The sequence below is a fragment of the Anarrhichthys ocellatus genome, unplaced genomic scaffold (genome assembly GCF_004355925.1).
Source record: "Anarrhichthys ocellatus isolate YVR2014 unplaced genomic scaffold, GSC_Weel_1.0 scaffold41, whole genome shotgun sequence".
NCBI classification, from domain to species: domain Eukaryota; kingdom Metazoa; phylum Chordata; class Actinopteri; order Perciformes; family Anarhichadidae; genus Anarrhichthys; species Anarrhichthys ocellatus.
In genome coordinates this window covers 2,009,075-2,027,625 of record NW_022280071.1, presented here as the reverse complement: position 1 = coordinate 2,027,625, position 18,551 = coordinate 2,009,075, and the positions used below count along the sequence as shown (strand labels likewise).

Below are 18,551 nucleotides of genomic sequence, written 5' to 3'. Positions count from 1 at the left end.
ACCCCCCCCCCCCCCCCCCCCCCTCATGAAACGAGTTCAGGCATGACGTTGGTCTCACAGTTGTAACCCTCCCTTTTGTTTTTCTTATTTCTGTGCAGGTGGAGTGGTGTTAAAGCAGCTCACTGAACAGGACAACCGTCATCATGGTGAACATCCCAGAATACTATGCTGGGAAAACTGTGCTGATCACTGGAGCAACCGGCTTCATGGGCAAGGTACAGTAGTAGTTGAATAGGCAAGTAGCCAATAGGACATGACTGAACCATGGAGGTGAGCTTCTGAACTAGATGAGGGGATCAGATGAGAGAGAGAGGCGAGCTCTACTGCTCTGCTTTATCAGAGTGACTGAAGGGTTTCATCAGTCCACATTACACAGGAAGTATCTAAAAGTGTAGAGTTCAGGTCTGCTGCTTCTCTTCTTTTCACACCGGGAAGTGAAGCAGGAAGCATGTGACACTTTTACTGTGTGCTGAGTAAGTGGGTATTATGTTGTGAAGGCATGTGTAAGAACAGTCTTAGTTCAACAGCAGATGCATGAATACCTTCTTGTTGAACGACAGCCGTTCTTTGTACTCCAACACGTGCTCCAACACGTGTTGGAGTACACGTGTACTCCAAGCATGTGTTTGATGCAACACGTTGGTACATCCTCCTTCCTCGTGGTTCAAGGTGCTGCTGGAGAAGCTGCTGAGGTCCTGCCCAGGAGTCAAAGGTGTCTATGTGATGGTGAGGTCAAAAGCTGGTCAGAGCCCTGCGGCCCGCATCGCTGACATGATCAACTGCAAGGTGAGAAGTGAGCTAAGAGGTGTGTGTTGTGTTGTGTTGTGTGTGTGTGTGAAGGAGAAGCGTGATGCAGCAGCGCTGTGTGAGCTTAAAACGTAGCTTAGTTTGAGCATAATCTGCTAACAGGCTGAACCACACCGTTAAGATGCCACTTAAAATGTAGATATCCTGACTCATTTATGACTCTGACACTCGCACTCAGTGTTTGCTCTCTGCTTTCTTTGATTTGATGAGTGCACTAATGTGATTCATAATCTGTAAGAGTTCCATCGGCATGTCTGTTAAGTCACCATCTATTGCTGAATGAGGTCCCATGATGGAGGGTTAGCTGATGGCCCGGTGATGAAAGCCCTTACATCTACAGTACAACTTCTCACCATAAGAGTAACTTTAGATGCCACTTCTAACGGTTCACATGTGTGTTAGTGTTGACTTAACGTTGAACGCTTCCGAACAGCTGAGGTAGCAGCCTGCTGTAGTTCGGCTCTAGATAGGAGATGTGTAGAGGTGAAAAATAAGCCGTTCTGCCACGACTGCCCATTCCAGCAGTTGGCGTGGGAGTAGAAGCTGTTCTTGTATGGAAACGCATTCCACTGCACACTGAATTACAGTTCTATGAATGCACTTACAGTTTACTATGGACTGTAACTTGGCCATCATTTCCCCACTCAGCTGTTTGAAAGATTGCAAGACGAGCAGCCCGACTTTGCGGAGAAGATCGTAGCGGTGGCCAGTGACCTGATGAAGCCGGAGCTGGATCTGAGTAAAGAGGACCAGAGCATCCTGGCTGACAACGTCAACATCATCTTCCACTGCGCTGCCACCATCCGCTTCAACGAGCCACTCAAGTGAGTGGTCTGTTTGTTTTGATTGGTTCTTCATTGCTGGAGGGCCTTGTTGGTAACATGTGCAGTGCATTGTGTTTCTCTCTCTCTAGTGGCACCTTGTAAGTTAACCATGTTTATCAGTGCGTTTCTTCCGCATCTTGTATGGTGGTGTTGTGTTGACTCGGTCAAATGAGTGACGATCAGGCAGGAGAATGTGTTTGTTTGACGTAGCAGCGACATGGGGCTCGACACCTGAGACTCCTCCCTTTTCTGCAGGACGTTGGCTAATCGTTTGTTCTGCTCATCCAAAGACACTCTACTCACAACCTCAGGGAGACGGTAGATTGTCTTTGGAGTAAGACCTCTGTATTATCATTGGCAGTTAGATTTTATGCCATCTGTTGTCATTTTGATGGCCCTGGGGTAAGAAGCACGTATCTGTACACAGGATGGTTCTTGGGGAGCGCCTTGGTAGTCGAATGGCCATAGAATCAAGGCAAGGCAAGTTTATTTGTATCGCACATTTCAACAACAAGGTAATTCAAAGTGCTTCACATAAAACCATTACAAGCATCAAAACACAAGGCAAAAGAAAAGGAGATTTAACAACAATTGAGAACATTCATTGAAACATTAATAACATTCATTAAAACAATAGAAAGCAGTGTAAGAAATAAAATGCAGTAGTAAAATGCAGAAATGGATTAATATCCTTGAATGTGGTTTGATTAAAGGCAGCAAACAGAAAAGTCTTCAGTCTTGATGTAAAGGAGCTGAGGGTCTCAGCAGACCTGCAGCTTTCTGGACTTTGTTCCAGATATGTGGAGCAGAAACACTGAACGCTGCTTCTCCATGTTTAGTTCTGACTCTGGGAACAGAAAGCAGACCGGTCCCAGACGACCTAAGGGGTCTGGATGGTTCATGAGGTAGCAGCAGATCAGAGATGTGTTTTGGCCATAAACTATTCAGTGGACATTGTGGGTTCAATTCTGGCCTTTGGACCTTTTTGTTGCTTGTTCAATTCAACTTTATTTATATAATCTAGTATCACAAATACACTGCGTGCACAGTTATTAGGAAAGTTATATTTTTGAGGATTCATTTTATTATTGAACTACAGAGTCAATCTAAAATGTTAATAAACCTCAAACCTGAATATTTAAGAAAGTAAAAGTGAGGTTTTGGCTTTCTTAGGAGAATATGTATGTGTGCACAATTATTGGGCACAATTATTGGGCAACTAACTGAAAAACCAAAATTTCCCAATCTCACTTGTCTGTCTATCTCTACCTCACCCTCTTCCTCCCTTTCACTGCTTTCTGTCGGATAGTAACTCGTATAATATCTCGTTTGTTTGTATCAGAAATGTAAAACTGACTATTGGTGGTTTTAAGTGGCGTTGCATGCTAGTTCATGAGTCATAGCATGGGTTGCCCAATTGGGTGTGTGACCACAGCTTTAGTACAGGCGTGATGGTACCTGACTGGTACCAGACTAGACTTTGGGTTTTTGTGATTGTGAATCAATTTCACCTGCTTTGGTGCAAATGGAAGTGACAACAGGAGAGGAAACGGCAAGACAACCCCCAAAAAGGGGTTGGTTTTCTCTCCTTCCTGGCTGGTTTTTCTCTAGTTTACCATGTTGCTAGTGCCCATGTCACTACTGGTAGCATGAGGTAGAGCGAGGAGGGATCTCTGAGGAGCCATGAGTGAGGATGCACGAGAACAGCTGACATGCCCCCTCATTGTTCATCAGTTATGTGATCTGACTGATCTGACTGGAGTTTAACACCAGAGTGAAGATCACAGAATAAACTCAAGCTTTATATTTGATTCGTTTTCTGATTCACCATCTGGTTTAAATAAATGTTCATTGTAGAACAACAAAATGACCACAAACAACTTTCTACATTCATTAGAATGATTTGTGTTTTCATGATCTGATGTTTCCCTCAATAACTTTTATTATGAATACAATTAAAGTCGGAGAGCTTTTTACATCATTTATCATTTCATTCAGTCACGTGAGGCGGATCATTCCTGAGTGTTCGATGAGTTTTATCATTTAAGTTTAACCTGAAACATGGAGCCGAATAAATTAATTGCAGTGTTCAAAAGAAACCATAATCATATTTTGGGTTAATTAATAATGACGTCAATCACAATTTAAAACGTACAGATGCAAATAAATCATAAATAAGACGATCACATTCCGTCGGTAGACATCAATCCTGCGCTTATAAACAGAACACGGTTTGTTAAAGAGGTAACAGGCTACACTCAGGAAACACCTCTACTCTGGCAGTGACAATAAATGTGTGTCTTTGTTAGTTATAGTGACTGATTCCAGCAACTCGCCACTCTGCTGAGTGCGGGAGAAGATCGCGTTCTTTACTCTCTTCAATAAGAGATTCCAGGCGCTTTCACTTTTGGGTGAGGTTCCTGTTTTAATTAGGTTTTCGGTTTACAGATAATTATACGATAAGATGGAACTTATCTTCCTAATTCCCCTCTGGTGTGTCTTGTGTGCAGTAAAAACCGTGTGATCTCCCCGTCACCCATGCATCATTAGCGGTCTGTTGCACCTGTGCCCCATATACCAATTACCTGCCCCACTAATCCACACTGCCACCCGTGGTCCACCTGAGGTAGGCTCCCAATATATACAGATATAATACACAGACATAACCACATTAGTTATTGGTAGCTATCATCAGTACAGGGATCATGTGAACAGACACAAACTTCTCAAGTCTCTCCAGATGTTAAAGCCGACTGACCGCTGATCCAGCTGTGATTAGAGCTGCCGTCATCAGAAACAGACGTCGCTTCACGTGACGCTTCAGAGGAAAGGAAGTCTCTTTTCTCTTAAAACAGATTTCCTTGTTTCCTCTCTCCTTGCATGGTTTCCTTGGAAAAGACGCAAGTTGGGGAAATGGGGATGCAATTAAGAGACTTGGGGTGTACCCTATGAATGGGTGAATGATGACATGTAGTGTTAAAGTGCTTTGAAGAGAAATACAAGAATAGTCCATTTAGCATCAGTTTGGATGATTGGTGCAGTCCTCTGTCTGAGTGCTTGACAGTACAGCAGAGACACAGCAGGAAACCTGAATATTATTTAATATCAATTTTGAATTAGAAGTTAAGATTCTAGTAGCCTTTTATAGGAGTAGCCCATTAGACGACAGTGTCATCGTCCATCGTGATGTTTCACTGTGACCCTAGTCTTCATTCCCCCATTGCTAATAACACATGACTGGGACTTGTACTCACTTAGTTTGGTCCATCTATTTCATCCACTGTCTGACTATATGTCAAACTTTACTGTCTTCCTTTCCTCCTCCCAGAGATGCAATGCAGCTGAATGTCCTGGCCACCCAGAAGATGCTGGCACTAGCCCACCAGATGAAGCACCTGGAGGTCTTCCTTCACATCTCCACAGCCTATGCCAACTGTGACCGAGAGCTCATTGAGGAAATGGTATACCCTCCCCCCGTAGACTACCGCAGACTCATCGATTCTCTGGAGTAAGTGGATCTGGACCGTTTCCAATGAACGGTGGTGGTTTGGATGGCCTTGTGTTATGAGCAGATGTGTGGAGGCTCTATTGTTCTCAATAGTATACAGTAGCATGGGATTATGGTTGAGGGTTCAACGTTTGGCCTCAGCTCATGTCTTTAGCTCGCATTGGCTGTAACTTCCTGATGGGTCAGACATTGGGCCTGCTGGGTGGATCCATCTGTGAGGCATCACACCGTTCCCACACAGCAGAGCCAGCGCCAGTGTGTCTCTGATCTGGGGCTTCTGTTGTCTGCGAGTAGACAATCCGGGCTAAAGTGGTGTAGTGTGGACTAAGCCAGCCATCTCAGAGGACACCAGAACATGCAGCATAGTTTTTTGTTCCGTCCATCCCGTTTAGATGTTGTGAAAAACGCGCATGGTGGTAGAAAAACACAGAATTTTATAAATTGCATCCATCTAGGATTCTTAATTTCTTCAGATTACATCCGTGGCCAAAAGTTTTGAGAATGACACAAGTATTGGTTTCACAAAGTTTGCTGCTTCAGTGTTTTTAGATCTTTTTGTCTGATACTATGGTTACTGAAGTATAATTACAAGCATTTCATAAGTGTCAAAGGCTTTTATTGACAATTACATTACGTTTATGCAAAGAGTCAATATTTGCAGTGTAGGGAGAAGTTGCTCTCGGAGGATGTTTGGTACCTTTCTTTATTCATGGCTGTGTTCTGAGGCTACATTGTGAGTGAGCCCACTCCCTTGGCTGAGAAGCAACCCCACACATGATGAATGGTCTCAGGGTGCTTTACTGTTGGCATGACACAGGACTGATGGTAGCGCTCACCTTTTCTTCTCCGGACAAGCTTTTTTCCGGATGCCCCAAACAATCGGAAAGGAGATTCATCAGAGAAAATGACTTGACCCCAGTCCTCAGCAGTCCTATCCCTGTACCTTCTGCAGAACATCAGTCTGTCCCTGATGTTGTTCCTGGAGAGAAGTGGCTTCTTTGCTGCTCTTCTTGACACCAGGCCATCCTCCAAAATTCTTCGTCTCACTGTGCGTGCAGATGCACTCACACCTGCCTGCTGCCATTCCTGAGCAAGCTCTGCACCGGTGGTGCCCCGATGCCGCAGCTGAATCAGCTTTAGGAGACGTCCTGGAGTTAGCTGGACTTGTTGGGCGCCCTGAAGCCTTCTTCCCAACAACTGAACCTCTCTCCTTGAAGTTCTTGATGATCCGATAAATGGTTGATTTAGGTGCAATCTCACTATCAATTCATCTGATCACTCTTCATACTGTTTTGGAGTTGTCGTCATAAAAACTGAAGCAGCAAACTTTGTGACAACGATTACTTGTGTCATTCTCAACTTTTGGCCACGGGTGTAGGAGATGAATAACAAGCAAGTAGGAAAGTATTTTTTAAGATTGTCAGTGATTCACTGAGCGTCATTTTACATTTTTATAATTCAATATTTAAATGAAGAGAGGTAATTCATATCGGTTCATCTCATTTCATCAGAACACGTAGGTCTGGGCTACAGGAAAGAGCACTTTACATGCTGGCTGTATCCGGTGCTGTGTTGGTCATACGATAGACACATTTGCATTGCTTTGTATTGGTACTGTCAGTGGTTAAATAAATGTAGCAAATGTAAGACTCATCTTATTTCTGTTTCTTGTGCTCCAGCTGGATGGATGACGAGCTGGTGTCTGCTCTGACTCCCAAGCTGATCGGGAAGCGTCCCAACACCTACACCTACACCAAAGCCTTGGCAGAGTATCTGGTGCAGCAGGAGGCCGGAGACCTCAACGTAGCCATTGTCAGACCTTCCATAGTTGGAGCCAGCTGGAAAGAGCCCTTCCCAGTGAGTGGTTTCTGAACGCAGGATTAATGTTGGATGCTGTTTTAAAATGCACCAAGAAACAGCAAAGCATACTGCAGAAATCGTGTCTGTTTTAGAATATGTGCCAGTTATTTTGTTTAATGCATTGAAGTGTTGGAGGCAGAAATATACTTTCTTAGAAAAAGATAATGTAAAAGCCAAGTGCCACATCGTTCCAGAGCTGCTGCCTTTAGAGCACAGAGCATGAAGCTGATTGGCATGCACCCTTTCACACCGAGGGCTCAACCAGGCTTGATTTTGTGTTTAGGGTTAACCGACTCGGGTTGAGAGGTGGGTCACAACTGGGTTGATTTCCACGTGAACGGCTCCACACGCACACACTCGCATGTCTCTGTAGCGCAAACAAACGGTGCGACGGCAGCAGGAATGTTTTCAGCTACATTGAGGTGAACATCGTGGATATGTGGCAACACGTTGAGATGCAGGAGCTCCTGGTCCTCCGTGTGAGGAAGACTTTAAGTGGCAGATGAGCGGGACGGTGAGGGACATCGTAGTGTATGCAACACAACTGCTGCTGAATGAGAGGGACAGCCATACACAGACACAAACACGCCGTGCAACCTGAACACCTCACAGTACAGCCAGCTGTGTGCACATCTGTTCTCCAAGCATGTTCACACATTCTCCATTTTTACCTTTTTAAACTTATTTCATTTTCCAAAGACACTTGCAAAAAGATAACTGTCACCTGTCCTATCTGCTGCTAAGTTACTAATAGAAATGTTATTCCTTTATCAGAACATGGCAAACTACTTGGAATATGAACCCAGGGATTGGGAGGAATTAGTGAGCAGGGAGATCGTGAAGTGGAGGAAGTCATTGTTTCCAGAGATCACGAAATGGACATGTAGCGAAGGTCCAACAGAACCCCGTCTGTGAAAGCACAGAGGTGGACGGGCAGTCGAGCAGTGAATGAATGAGGAACGTAGCGGAACGAAGGTCTGCGCACCTTTGCTGCTATGGAAAGCAGAAGACGGTTGTTTTTCTGGTTTAGGAATGTTTCTCACACACTCTGAATATCGGAAGCCACAGCTCTCCGACAGGATCACTCATTAAAGTGTGTGAATATATGAGTTCTGTATGTTCTACTAGAGTAACCAGGCTAAAGCTCACATATTAAACCTATTACCATATGGACATTTGAGTAATTATAACCAGCAAATGTTTGACCTATGAACAATGTCAGTTTATCAAGAAAAGGTCCAAATGTATCAATGAATGGGCTAATGGTGTCGGTGCTAACGCTCTGCTCTGTCCTCTTCCTCTCTTTCAGGGTTGGATTGATAACTTCAATGGCCCCAGTGGAATATTCATAGCAGTGAGTACAGGCGGGAGCTGGTCAGATGCTCGGTGGACAGTGCTAAAGCCCGTCTGGTGTCAGTCTTACTGAGCCAGATGCCGACCCATGTCACCGACTGCAGCTTCAGCTGTTTAAACTACAGACTCGCCGCTTCAGCTGTTTAAACTACAGACTCACAGCTTGCTCCTTCAACACCGTTCCAAACAGCTGAGATGCTTTGAGCTTTTTGGCAGTTTAAACCACCATGTTTGAAATGCTGACTGTTTTCTTTTGGTCTCTAGTCCACGTAGCAGTACAGTGTGCTGGTTCTCTGAATCTAACCGGTACTGCCTGGAGATGTTGACTCAGGCGGTGTGGCTAAGAGCAGGAGGGAGAGGAAACCACAGTTTGAACGGTTGTAGAATCAAACTGTGGAGCTAGCAGGCTAACAGTTCACAACGTTTGAGATCGTACTGCTTTTCATCAAGCATCCTCCTGTCATGAACCACTGTCTTTACACTTACTGCAGCACATTATGTCCCAGTGCAGTTATGAATATAGATAGATAAACAATATTTTCTGATCAAACTGGGTGGACATTGGACATCCCTGTGATTTCATGTGTCAAAGTTCTTCAGATGGAAGGAGGCGGGTCAGTTTGTGACAGGAAGCGCTCTACAGAGAAGTGAATGAGGAGCCACTCAGTCTTGAAGTTGGGATCTGTGCGACTAGACTCTATAGATATTGGTTATCAGCCTGTTTTGTGTCTGAACTGAAACTTTCTGCTTGCATTACTGACGTGTCTTTGACCTCCTCTAGGCCGGTAAGGGGATCCTGCGTACCATGAGAGCGTCTAATGATGCTGTGGCTGACCTGGTGCCTGTGGACGTGGTCATCAACGCCACGCTGGCTGCAGCTTGGTACTCTGGATCACAGACACTCAACAGGTAGAGACGCATCAATTCATCACGTCTTCTCACATGCATCTTCTGTTCAAGTTGTATTGATGAGGTGTGTGTGTGTGTGTGTGTGTGTGTCCGTCCCTTTCCCTCCATACTACAGGTCTAAAAACATCCTGGTGTACAACTGCACAACCGGAGGGATCAACCCGTTTCGCTGGGGGGAAGTCGGTATGATGCCTCTTATCTAACCTAAGCACAGCCTCTGTAAAGACAACGGCGGCTGTATGTTTAACTCTGACTGTAATCTGATCCACTGCCTGCCACACCCAAACCAAGAGCTTGGTTCACCTGTTCCTCCTAGATCCTGCTTTGTGTGTGGCTGGATCTTTGTGGAGTAAAGGCACACATTGTTGCTCACATTGCTAGTGATTATGGACATGTAACCAATCACCACATAGAGTGATATGGACTCCTGAACTCAAACAAATCCGTAATGTAGACCTCCCGGTTTGATTTACACCGTTAAGCTTTGCAGTGAAACATGTGGCGCTTACTGTAACTGCAACATGACCGTGTGCCCTAAAAGTTTAATTTGGAAGCACTGTGGTGCAACCATAAATCACCTTGTTACAACTCGTGAACAGGTTTATCCAAACCATTCAAGCTTGTTATCCTCTGACATGATTACAGAAGAAAGAGTCTGAGATTAATGTTGGATTTAGGATGGAAATGCATTTAGTTGAAAGGATAAATGGTTTTAAAGTTGTTCTGTGATGCAGTTTTCCTCCAACTTGTGTTGTGCAGCTCTGTTTTTATGAGACATTGTTAGCTTAAGGGGTTGGACAGAATAACAGGAACACCTTTACAGACCGATACAATACATGAGGGCTGGATGATATGGCCCCAATCTTCTAGCATGATGTAGGTCATTTCATATGCCGATAGCAATATATATGGAAAAAGCTATTTTCTAATGCATAAGAAAGGTATTAAGTATTTTCCCATTTGATTAAGAACTTTAGTGGAAAATGAAAAAATAAATGTATATGTCCAGCTACACTGACTTTACATGATGCACACAAACTCTGAGTAATCAGACCAAGACAATCGTTAGATTTAACTACACTGAGGTTTCCCCACAGTCCTGATCATTTCAGGTTGTCTGAAGGATTTGAGTCAGTCTGTGCTTTTTAGCATCAATTTATCTCGATGTATGATTCATCATGATATGATTGAAAGACTATAAATTCTCATACTGATTCATGGCCAGCCTTACAATGAGTCTCACATACTATTAGTGATGGGCTACAGTTCCTTCTGGACCTTTGTAGCTGACAGAAGCATTCGCACCACAAGGTCCATGTTAGTAGCCGTTGTCTCATGTCCCCGTCCTCTACAGCAGGCTGGTTGTTGACCACAGCTCAGTACTTCACAAAACATCAGGAAAGGAACTTGAACGTGTGGCTAAGTGGAGAGCAGGGCCGTCCTTCAATCGGAGGATCGACGGTTCGATCCACGGCTCGCATGTCGACGTGTCCTTGAGCAAGACACTTAACACCAGAATTTGCTCCCGTAGCTGTGCCTACGGTGTAGAAATGTGATAGAATCTGAATGTTGGAGAAACTGTTTTGCCAGATAATGAATGTCTTTGTGGAGCCGATGGGAACATCATAACTCTGTAGACGGGTTGAGCAGCTAGGTCTGGATTGGATTGTGGACTAGATTTAAAGATTTGCTTTGCCAGCAGCTTTCAGTCAAGCATACACAGCCAAAATGTTTTGAACTGTTGATTAATGACTTGTGTTAAACAACCTTCTGTGTTTTAGAGTACCATGTAATATCCACGTTCAAGAGGAACCCCCTTGAGCAGGCCTTCCGTCGGCCCAATGTTAATCTCACAACCAATCACCTAATCAATCAGTACTGGATTGCCGTGAGCCACAAGGCTCCGGCCTTCCTCTATGATCTGTACCTCAGGCTGATTGGACGAGAGCCCAGGTAACCTCATCATCGCCGACTCTGATGCGCCGCACCTCTGCTGTCTTAACGCCACTCCCCTCTCACACACGTGCACACACATCTCTGCTGCTTTAGTCCTGTCACTTCTCTTTTAGTGTAGTAGGCTAACGTTGTAGCTGCCGTGCTAATGTCTTACATGATGCTTGTGTGCAGTTTTGTTGGGAGTTGAAGAATGTATAACCCAGCTGCTCTCCTGATCATACAGGGTTACTGATGGGTTCTGCACTCTTTCCATCTTGCTACCTGCAATGTTCGTATTCTCGGTTGGGTTTCCAAAATGTCAGCACTGAGGTCGTCTCAGTCCGACCGCTGAACGGACAAAGGTGGACTTCAGTCTGAAGACGCTTTGGGAACCCAACCCAGGTGTTGGCCCTTTGAAAGATCCTTTGCTAGCTGCTAAGTTGTCAGTTATGTGAGCTGGATCCGTCACCTTTTTTAATCCAGATACTGAAAGCCCTTCAGATCTGGTCCCACTGTTGTAACGACCAGCAGTGGTCCCGCCTTTACACAGGCCCTGCATCTGGCCTAGTGTCAGTCAGAGGAGCATTGTGCTTCATCTCGTCCTGTGTCCTCCTTGTCCTGTCATATGTGTATCTCTCTCCTACAGAGTACTGTATAAACATGACCTTCAAGACCAATCCCTTAGAGCAGGCCTTCAGAAGGCCCAATGTCAATCTGCGCTCCAACCCCTTTACTAATCAGTACTGGACCGCTGTCAGCCACACGCTGCCGGCTCTGCTCTATGACGGCTATCTCAGGCTGACGGGCCGCAAGCCCCGGTAAGGTTGCAACTGCCCCCCTCCCCTGCCAGTCAGCCCCCACATTTCCCACAACCCCCCCTCCCCTACTGTGTGTCTTTCACCGACTGGTTATGTGGGATCAGGGAGGGGTCCAAGCAGAAGAAGCAAAACGTTTGCAGTGTCTTTTTCTTAGTGAAGACCCTAAGTCCTCTATGGGAGCATGTTTCATTTAAAGAAGACTTGCCTTTTTGTGAACATGACATCCATTATTGCCACCCCCGCCCACCCCCCACACACTTCTCACCCAATCATGGAAAATCCCAAGGCACCATGGGACATCTTGGTCATTTAAAACGTTGTGTCCAGTCGGAGACGGATCATGTCCCACTGAATACAACCCCGCTGCATGTTAATTGATTAGTGTCCACATATGTGTTCTCTCTTGACTGCAAGCCAGAGGTATTTCAACATGTCATGCAGTGCCAAGCAGCCCGTTCTCAGCCTTCCTTGCTTTGTTTGGCTGTCTGAAATGAGTTTGGCTCACACTGGGTGTGCTTTGATTTGATTGGGTATGTCAGTAACTCATCTCTGCCTCTATGTGCTGATCAACATGCATGTCTGTCACGTCCTCGGAAGCATTCACAGGAGGAATCTGAGTCCTCTCGATCTGCTCAATCGGTCTAAATGTTCCAAATGATAGAACAGGCCTGTCATTGGATCAAGGCCTTCGTATTCAAAATACTGTGAAATGTTTCTGGAGAGCTTTTTAGTAAAAGTTACCAGAGAAGTGCCGTTTGAAGACTCGGAGAGCCTCCTATGATCTTCGCAGTAATGAGCTCTGCTTTTCCATTCTCACCCTGATTTCCTCAACACTGGTTACTGAATGTCTGTGATCAACACTGAATCTGAACTAACACACTAATGAAGTATATTAACTGGATGCACTGTGTGAACAGGTGGGGCAACATTGTTGATGTAGGAAGTCTGTAAATACTGAATGTGTGTGACCTAAATTGAGTTGTCTGTCCTCCTGGTCTTCACACAGGCTGCATCCGGTTAGTCTTCAGCTGAGTCGTACCAGTCACTGTCCTCAGAGGACCATTCACAGACCGGACCACTTGCAGTGCTTTGACAACGTCTCAACAAACCTCTTGACTATTTGGGAAATGCGTAAAGTGAATGTCATCTTGACTTTTCGGTGGATAGTTAAATGAACTAAGCAAAAAGACAGTGATTGAAGTTGAAGAGGTGAACAAACACAAAGCACTGTACAGCTCACAAGGTCTGCTGCATTCATTACAATTATTAGAATCAAAATCTGCCTAATCCAAGGCTTTGGGAATTGGGAGTCCACGGCATACACTGTCAAACATGTAGTGATCTAGTAGAACTCATTCATGCACATCTCTGACAGTGTTCCATGATCAGTTTTGAGACTAAATTAGAGCTCACGTTGTATAACAGCTGATACAAAGGCTCCTTTGTGTTCCTCTAACTGTGGAGTCAACTTCTGCCTCTGCTCTCCCCTCCAACACCATGTGGCCCTGTCCTGCTCTTCATTCATGACTCCTCCTCTCTCTGCATCCTCTTCTGTCTGTCTCTACACGACCATCATCTTTCATCCATTCCAATGTTCTCTCATCTTCCTCACCTCATTGCTGCTTTCCTTCCCTTTCCCTGTTGCTTTCCCCGCTCATGTGTCATAGGATGATGAAGACGATCACACGCCTCCACAAAGCCATGATGGTGCTGGAGTATTTCACCAGTCACTCCTGGGTGTGGAACAATGACAACGTGGCCATGCTGATTGGCCAGATGAGCCCAGAGGATAAGAAGGTAGGAGAAAGCGCTGTGGATCCTCAGACGGGTTGACGGCTGTGTGTCTGATAGCAGGCTGGCTACAATGGAGTGACTCATTCTTTTCCTGCTGATGTCAGTGAAGAGATGTTTTCAGACTGAAAGGGACTTTCACTGTATGTCCTGTACACATTGGAGCTGTTGTTCCAACACTATGACATTCATATCTGATGACAAAACACTGGATTGTATAAGCAAGTCTAGAACAGTGTTTGAAGGTTCTCTTCTTGAATATTGAATTCTGTAGTGCCTGTCTCAGAACCGATCGGTCGTCGGTCGGTGGTCGCTGATCATTGCTCGGTGGTCGGTCGGGGATCGGTGGTGGTCGGTCGGGGATCGGTGGTGGTCGGTCGGGGATCGGTGGTGGTCGGTCGGGGATCGGTGGTGGTCGGTCGGGGATCGGTGGTGGTCGGTCGGGGATCATTGGTCGGGGGTCGTCGGGGATCGTCGGGGATCGTTGGTGGTCGGGGATCGTTGGTGGTCGGGGATCGTTGGTGGTCGGGGATCGTTGGTGGTCGGGGATCGTTGGTGGTCGGTGATGGTTGGTCGGTGGTGGTTGGTCGGGGATCGTTGGTCGGGGATCGTTGGTGGTCGGGGATCGTTGGTGGTCGGGGATCGTTGGTGGTCGGGGATCGTTGGTGGTCGGTGATGGTTGGTCGGGGATCGGTCGGTGGTGGTTGGTCGGGGATCGTTGGTGGTCGGGGATCGTTGGTGGTCGGGGATCGTTGGTGGTCGGGGATCGTTGCTCGGTGATCGTCGGGGATCTTGGTCGGTGATCATTGGTCGGTGATCATTGGTCGGGGATGGTTGGTCGGGGATCGTTGGTGATCTGGTTTTCTCCCCCCCTCGCTGTGGGTTGAATTAGGCCAAAGCCAGGTGGAGCGGCCGGCTCATTCTTTCTTTCTCATTCTCTTATTAGATAAGTGCTTATGCAAACATCCATTAAAGCATTTCAAATTATGAATTTCTTTTTTACTACTAAAATTCCTCATTTACTCAAAAATTAAGTTCTAAAAATTGTCAGTTTGTTGATGTGGAGCAGTTATATTGTCTGATCCAGACACATCTACATGGCCTCCATGTTAAATGTGTTTAGACTGCTGGTTCTATAGATGGCAGTGTGCTCTCTGTGACATCATGGTGGACCCCAGAGGATGGGGTGAATATCTCTAGATTATCAACATTGTGTCTGTGAGCTGTTATGCTAACATTAGCAATTAGCTCAAACCTTTGAGCCGTGCATGCATTTGTTGACTTGTTACCTGCATTTTCATCTTTGAAGTTCTAAGTTTATTTTTTAGATTAATATGTATTTGTAGTGTTTTCTTATATTTACTGTTCTTTGAAAGATTTAATGGATAGTAAAATATTTCATCTATTTCATATTTATTAAAAACTCATCCATCAATGCATATTTACTTTTAACATTTTCTTTTTTTTTTGCATTTTCTTTTTCACTTTGTCAAATATCTATTGTTGCCTGCCAGAAAAATCCATTACATCTCAGATAAAACATGCCGTTGTTGAAGACTGCACATCTTGTCATTCACGGAGAAGTTGTCGTTCAAAAGTTCACGGAGAATGTTTGTTGTGTTTTTGTTTCGGTAGGTGTTTAACTTTGATGTGCGTCAGCTGCACTGGGCCGAGTACATGGAAAGTTACTGCATGGGCACCAAGAAATATGTCCTCAACGAAGAGCTGTCTGGCCTGCCTGCTGCACGCAAACACCTCAACAAGTAAGAGGGGAAATAAATCTGCCACACACGGACTCGGGAGGAAATACTCCGAAGTCCTACTTCCATGAACCACTCACGTCTTTGACATCTGTCAGGAATATGAGCTCTTCCTTCAGATTACCACTCTGAGTGGATCGTACAGTCGGAGTGGCAGTAATCCCCTCAGCTCACGTCAATAATCAGCATGCAGAAACTTTCAAGGAATTAAAAGGAGAGAGCATGACTTTAAAAAAGGGATATGTCTAACATTCAATTTATTAGTATAGCCCAATATCAGAAATCACACATTTGCCTCAGAGCTTTACACTCTGTAGAACGTCCTCTGTCCCAGGAGCCTCACATCTGAAAAGGAAAAAGTCCTAAAATACATTTTTATCAGGGGAGAAAAAGGAAGAAACCTCTGGGAGAGCAACAGAGGATCCCTCTCCAGCATGGACAGAAGTAGATGTCAGATGTACAAAATGAACATAACGGTTACAACATAGTCCAAGCATATGATAGAAATGATCCATATTAGAGTAGTAATAGCTGTAGTAGCACCAATAATAGCAGAATGATAATGATGAATACTAACAGCAGCAGCAGTGGCTATAGTGATGATGATAAAAGCAGTGATGCATCTGTAAAAGGATGTGAGCTGTGTGTTGAGACACAGACTCACTCTTCATACCTTCACCCTTGCAAACCTGTGAAGTGGAGGTTTAGTCTCGGTTGTGTTTGTGTTTCCCAGGCTGAGGAACATACGCTACACCTTCAACACCGTCCTGGTGGTGCTCATCTGGCGCGTCTTCATTGCCCGATCCCAGATGGCCAGAAACATCTGGTATTTCGTGGTGAGCCTCTGCTTCAAGTTCCTCTCCTACTTCAGAGCCTCCTCCACCATGAGATAATGGTCCTGGACAGGGCGGCGGGTGGCGAGGCAAAGGGGCGAAGACGTGAAGAGACACTGGCTGAGGATGATGAGAGGGTCTCATGCTGTTTGCCTCAAAGAGTTAGTGGAACACAGACGCAGCTACTGGACAAGTCCACAGCGCTCTGACTGTTTCATATCTGGGATCTATCTCACCTGATCTCCAGCATGTCAGAAAACACCACGGGGTTGGATCTGTGTCAGTGTACAGTGTACTAGTTAAAGACGCAGGAGCACACACCCTCATTGCTGCAATCGTTAAGCTCTCCATCTCGCCCGCCTGCCACACACAGCTATGCATTGGTCTGCTGCACTAATCCACCATTGGTTTTGAGTTATTCCAGCCTTCTTCTGTATCTGTCATCTTTCATTGAAGAATAATACTTTGACTGCTGTGTAAGTGATGTTTCTCTGCCGTCACCTGAAAACATAACTCCATGATTTACCTTTTTCTCCCTTCATGTTTGGTCTTTGCTTCTAGTCAAATTCCTGCTAGTAAAGCTGATTGAATTGTTTTCAAAACCTCTTATAAAAGTAATTCTACGCTGGGTTTTCACCCGGCAGCAGCGCTTGAAGCTGCTCTCAGCTTGTGGGGGACTGGAGCCGCTTTTGCACATTTCTTTGGAGGCAGTTGAAGGATGGTTCTGTACTGACGGGTAGCAGGCTAGCCTACCATTGTTTCACCTCTGTCACCCTTAAGACCAGAGCCATTCCACCATGTTGGCTTGCCCCACCAAGAGTCATTGGCTGACTCCTCCTCCTACTGTGTGTCTCCAGTAAACTGCCGTGACTAGTTCCCTAATTCGGACCAAGCACAATGTGGACTGTAATAGTGCCTACAAAGGGATTATGCTAGCATCAGCACATCTTGCAAACCAAGCGTGTTCTTCTACAGGTTCCTTCTTGTCTTAAAGCTCTTTTTGCCAGTGGGTGGAGCTGAGAGCAGACATATCCTCCCTTTTGCCTTGTTTTTGTCCATGAAGCTTGAGAATGTAATGTTTCAGTGTACTGGTCAGAGTGGATCTTTGATGTTGACTCTCCTTCATTGGTCTTTTCAGGTTTAAGTCATTGTTATGGGTCAGAGTTGGTCTTGTTCCTCTCTTAGTTGCTTCAGTAAGCCCGTGTATAGGATTTATGTGCTCATGTTTATAACCTGCTGTTAAACTCCTGGAATGTTCTGTTGCCTCGTTACGTACCGCGTGTGTTTTCAGACAACACATGTTGGCTTGTTACAGAACTGGCGACTCTGTTTTTCTCGGAATGAACCTTGTTGCCATATTAAGTCTTCACCTAACGTACCTGAGCTTTACCTGTGCACATGCGTCTCGTCTGTTACCTCTGTCTGGAGCACACTACAGTGTCTCTGAGCAGGGCTCATCTCTGGCTCTGCTTGCATGTGTCTGCTCAAAGCGTCTTCAAACGCGTCGGTCCTGTGACTGAGCCATTTCACAAAGGATCACGAGACCTGGTGGAGGGATGCACCCTTTGGAAAGAAGTGTGCAAGTTTGAATTGTGCCTGAACTTTTTTCAATATTCAAAAAATGTGAAAAGGGAGCAATCGGATCTGTTTTCTAATTTTGTGTACAGCTCTATTAAGGGAGACTTCAAAATACAGATGTATTTTTATCTAACGACATTGTATGGCTACAAGAAGCTCAGTGAACCAACTTCAGCTGCTGTAAATATGTCCACCGCTCAATTAAAATGACTTCCATGTGTAGTGTGAATGTGTATCGTGTCTCTCTGAATGACTCCTGACACCAAACCCCAACAATACGGTTATCTGCTGATACGTAAAGATGAAGTTGTTCATTGGAGTGCTGTGGGAAACGTTGAGCTGTATAACTCCATGTCCTTGTGATGGTGTGAATGAGGAGCTCAGCTGTGTGACGGTGACTGTCTGTCCTGCTTGTTTAGTGTTGCAGCTGGTCTGATTCAGGGTTTTCTTGCAGGTCCTCCTCACGTTGCTGCTCTGTCAGGAGTATGAATCCTACCGATCAGCATCATCTCCACTTCAACAGATCCTGAATCCAGTTCCGCTGTTCCATGATTCAAATCACTGACGGCCCTCAA

At 45.3% G+C, this 18,551-nt stretch overlaps 1 protein-coding gene across 2 annotated transcripts in view; it reads left to right on the top strand.

Annotated features, from left to right (window-relative positions):
• The window catches only part of far1 (fatty acyl CoA reductase 1), a 23,818-nt gene extending 5,613 nt beyond the window's left edge, over positions 1-18,205 (top strand). Inside the window, exons 2-13 of one of the 2 annotated variants that reach the window (XM_031868164.1) lie at positions 99-215; positions 670-786; positions 1,456-1,631; positions 4,960-5,139; positions 6,819-6,996; positions 8,309-8,353; positions 9,134-9,261; positions 9,377-9,444; positions 11,843-12,014; positions 13,682-13,811; positions 15,441-15,568; positions 16,299-18,205. In XM_031868164.1, the coding sequence (XP_031724024.1) occupies positions 144-215; positions 670-786; positions 1,456-1,631; positions 4,960-5,139; positions 6,819-6,996; positions 8,309-8,353; positions 9,134-9,261; positions 9,377-9,444; positions 11,843-12,014; positions 13,682-13,811; positions 15,441-15,568; positions 16,299-16,458 (1,554 nt within the window). In that variant the 5' untranslated portion in view covers positions 99-143 and the 3' untranslated portion in view covers positions 16,459-18,205. Of the gene's footprint in view, positions 1-98; positions 216-669; positions 787-1,455; positions 1,632-4,959; positions 5,140-6,818; positions 6,997-8,308; positions 8,354-9,133; positions 9,262-9,376; positions 9,445-11,042; positions 11,215-11,842; positions 12,015-13,681; positions 13,812-15,440; positions 15,569-16,298 lie in introns of both variants that reach the window. The other variant, XM_031868162.1, reaches the window with a different exon arrangement.
• Positions 18,206-18,551: the final 346 nt, after the last annotated feature.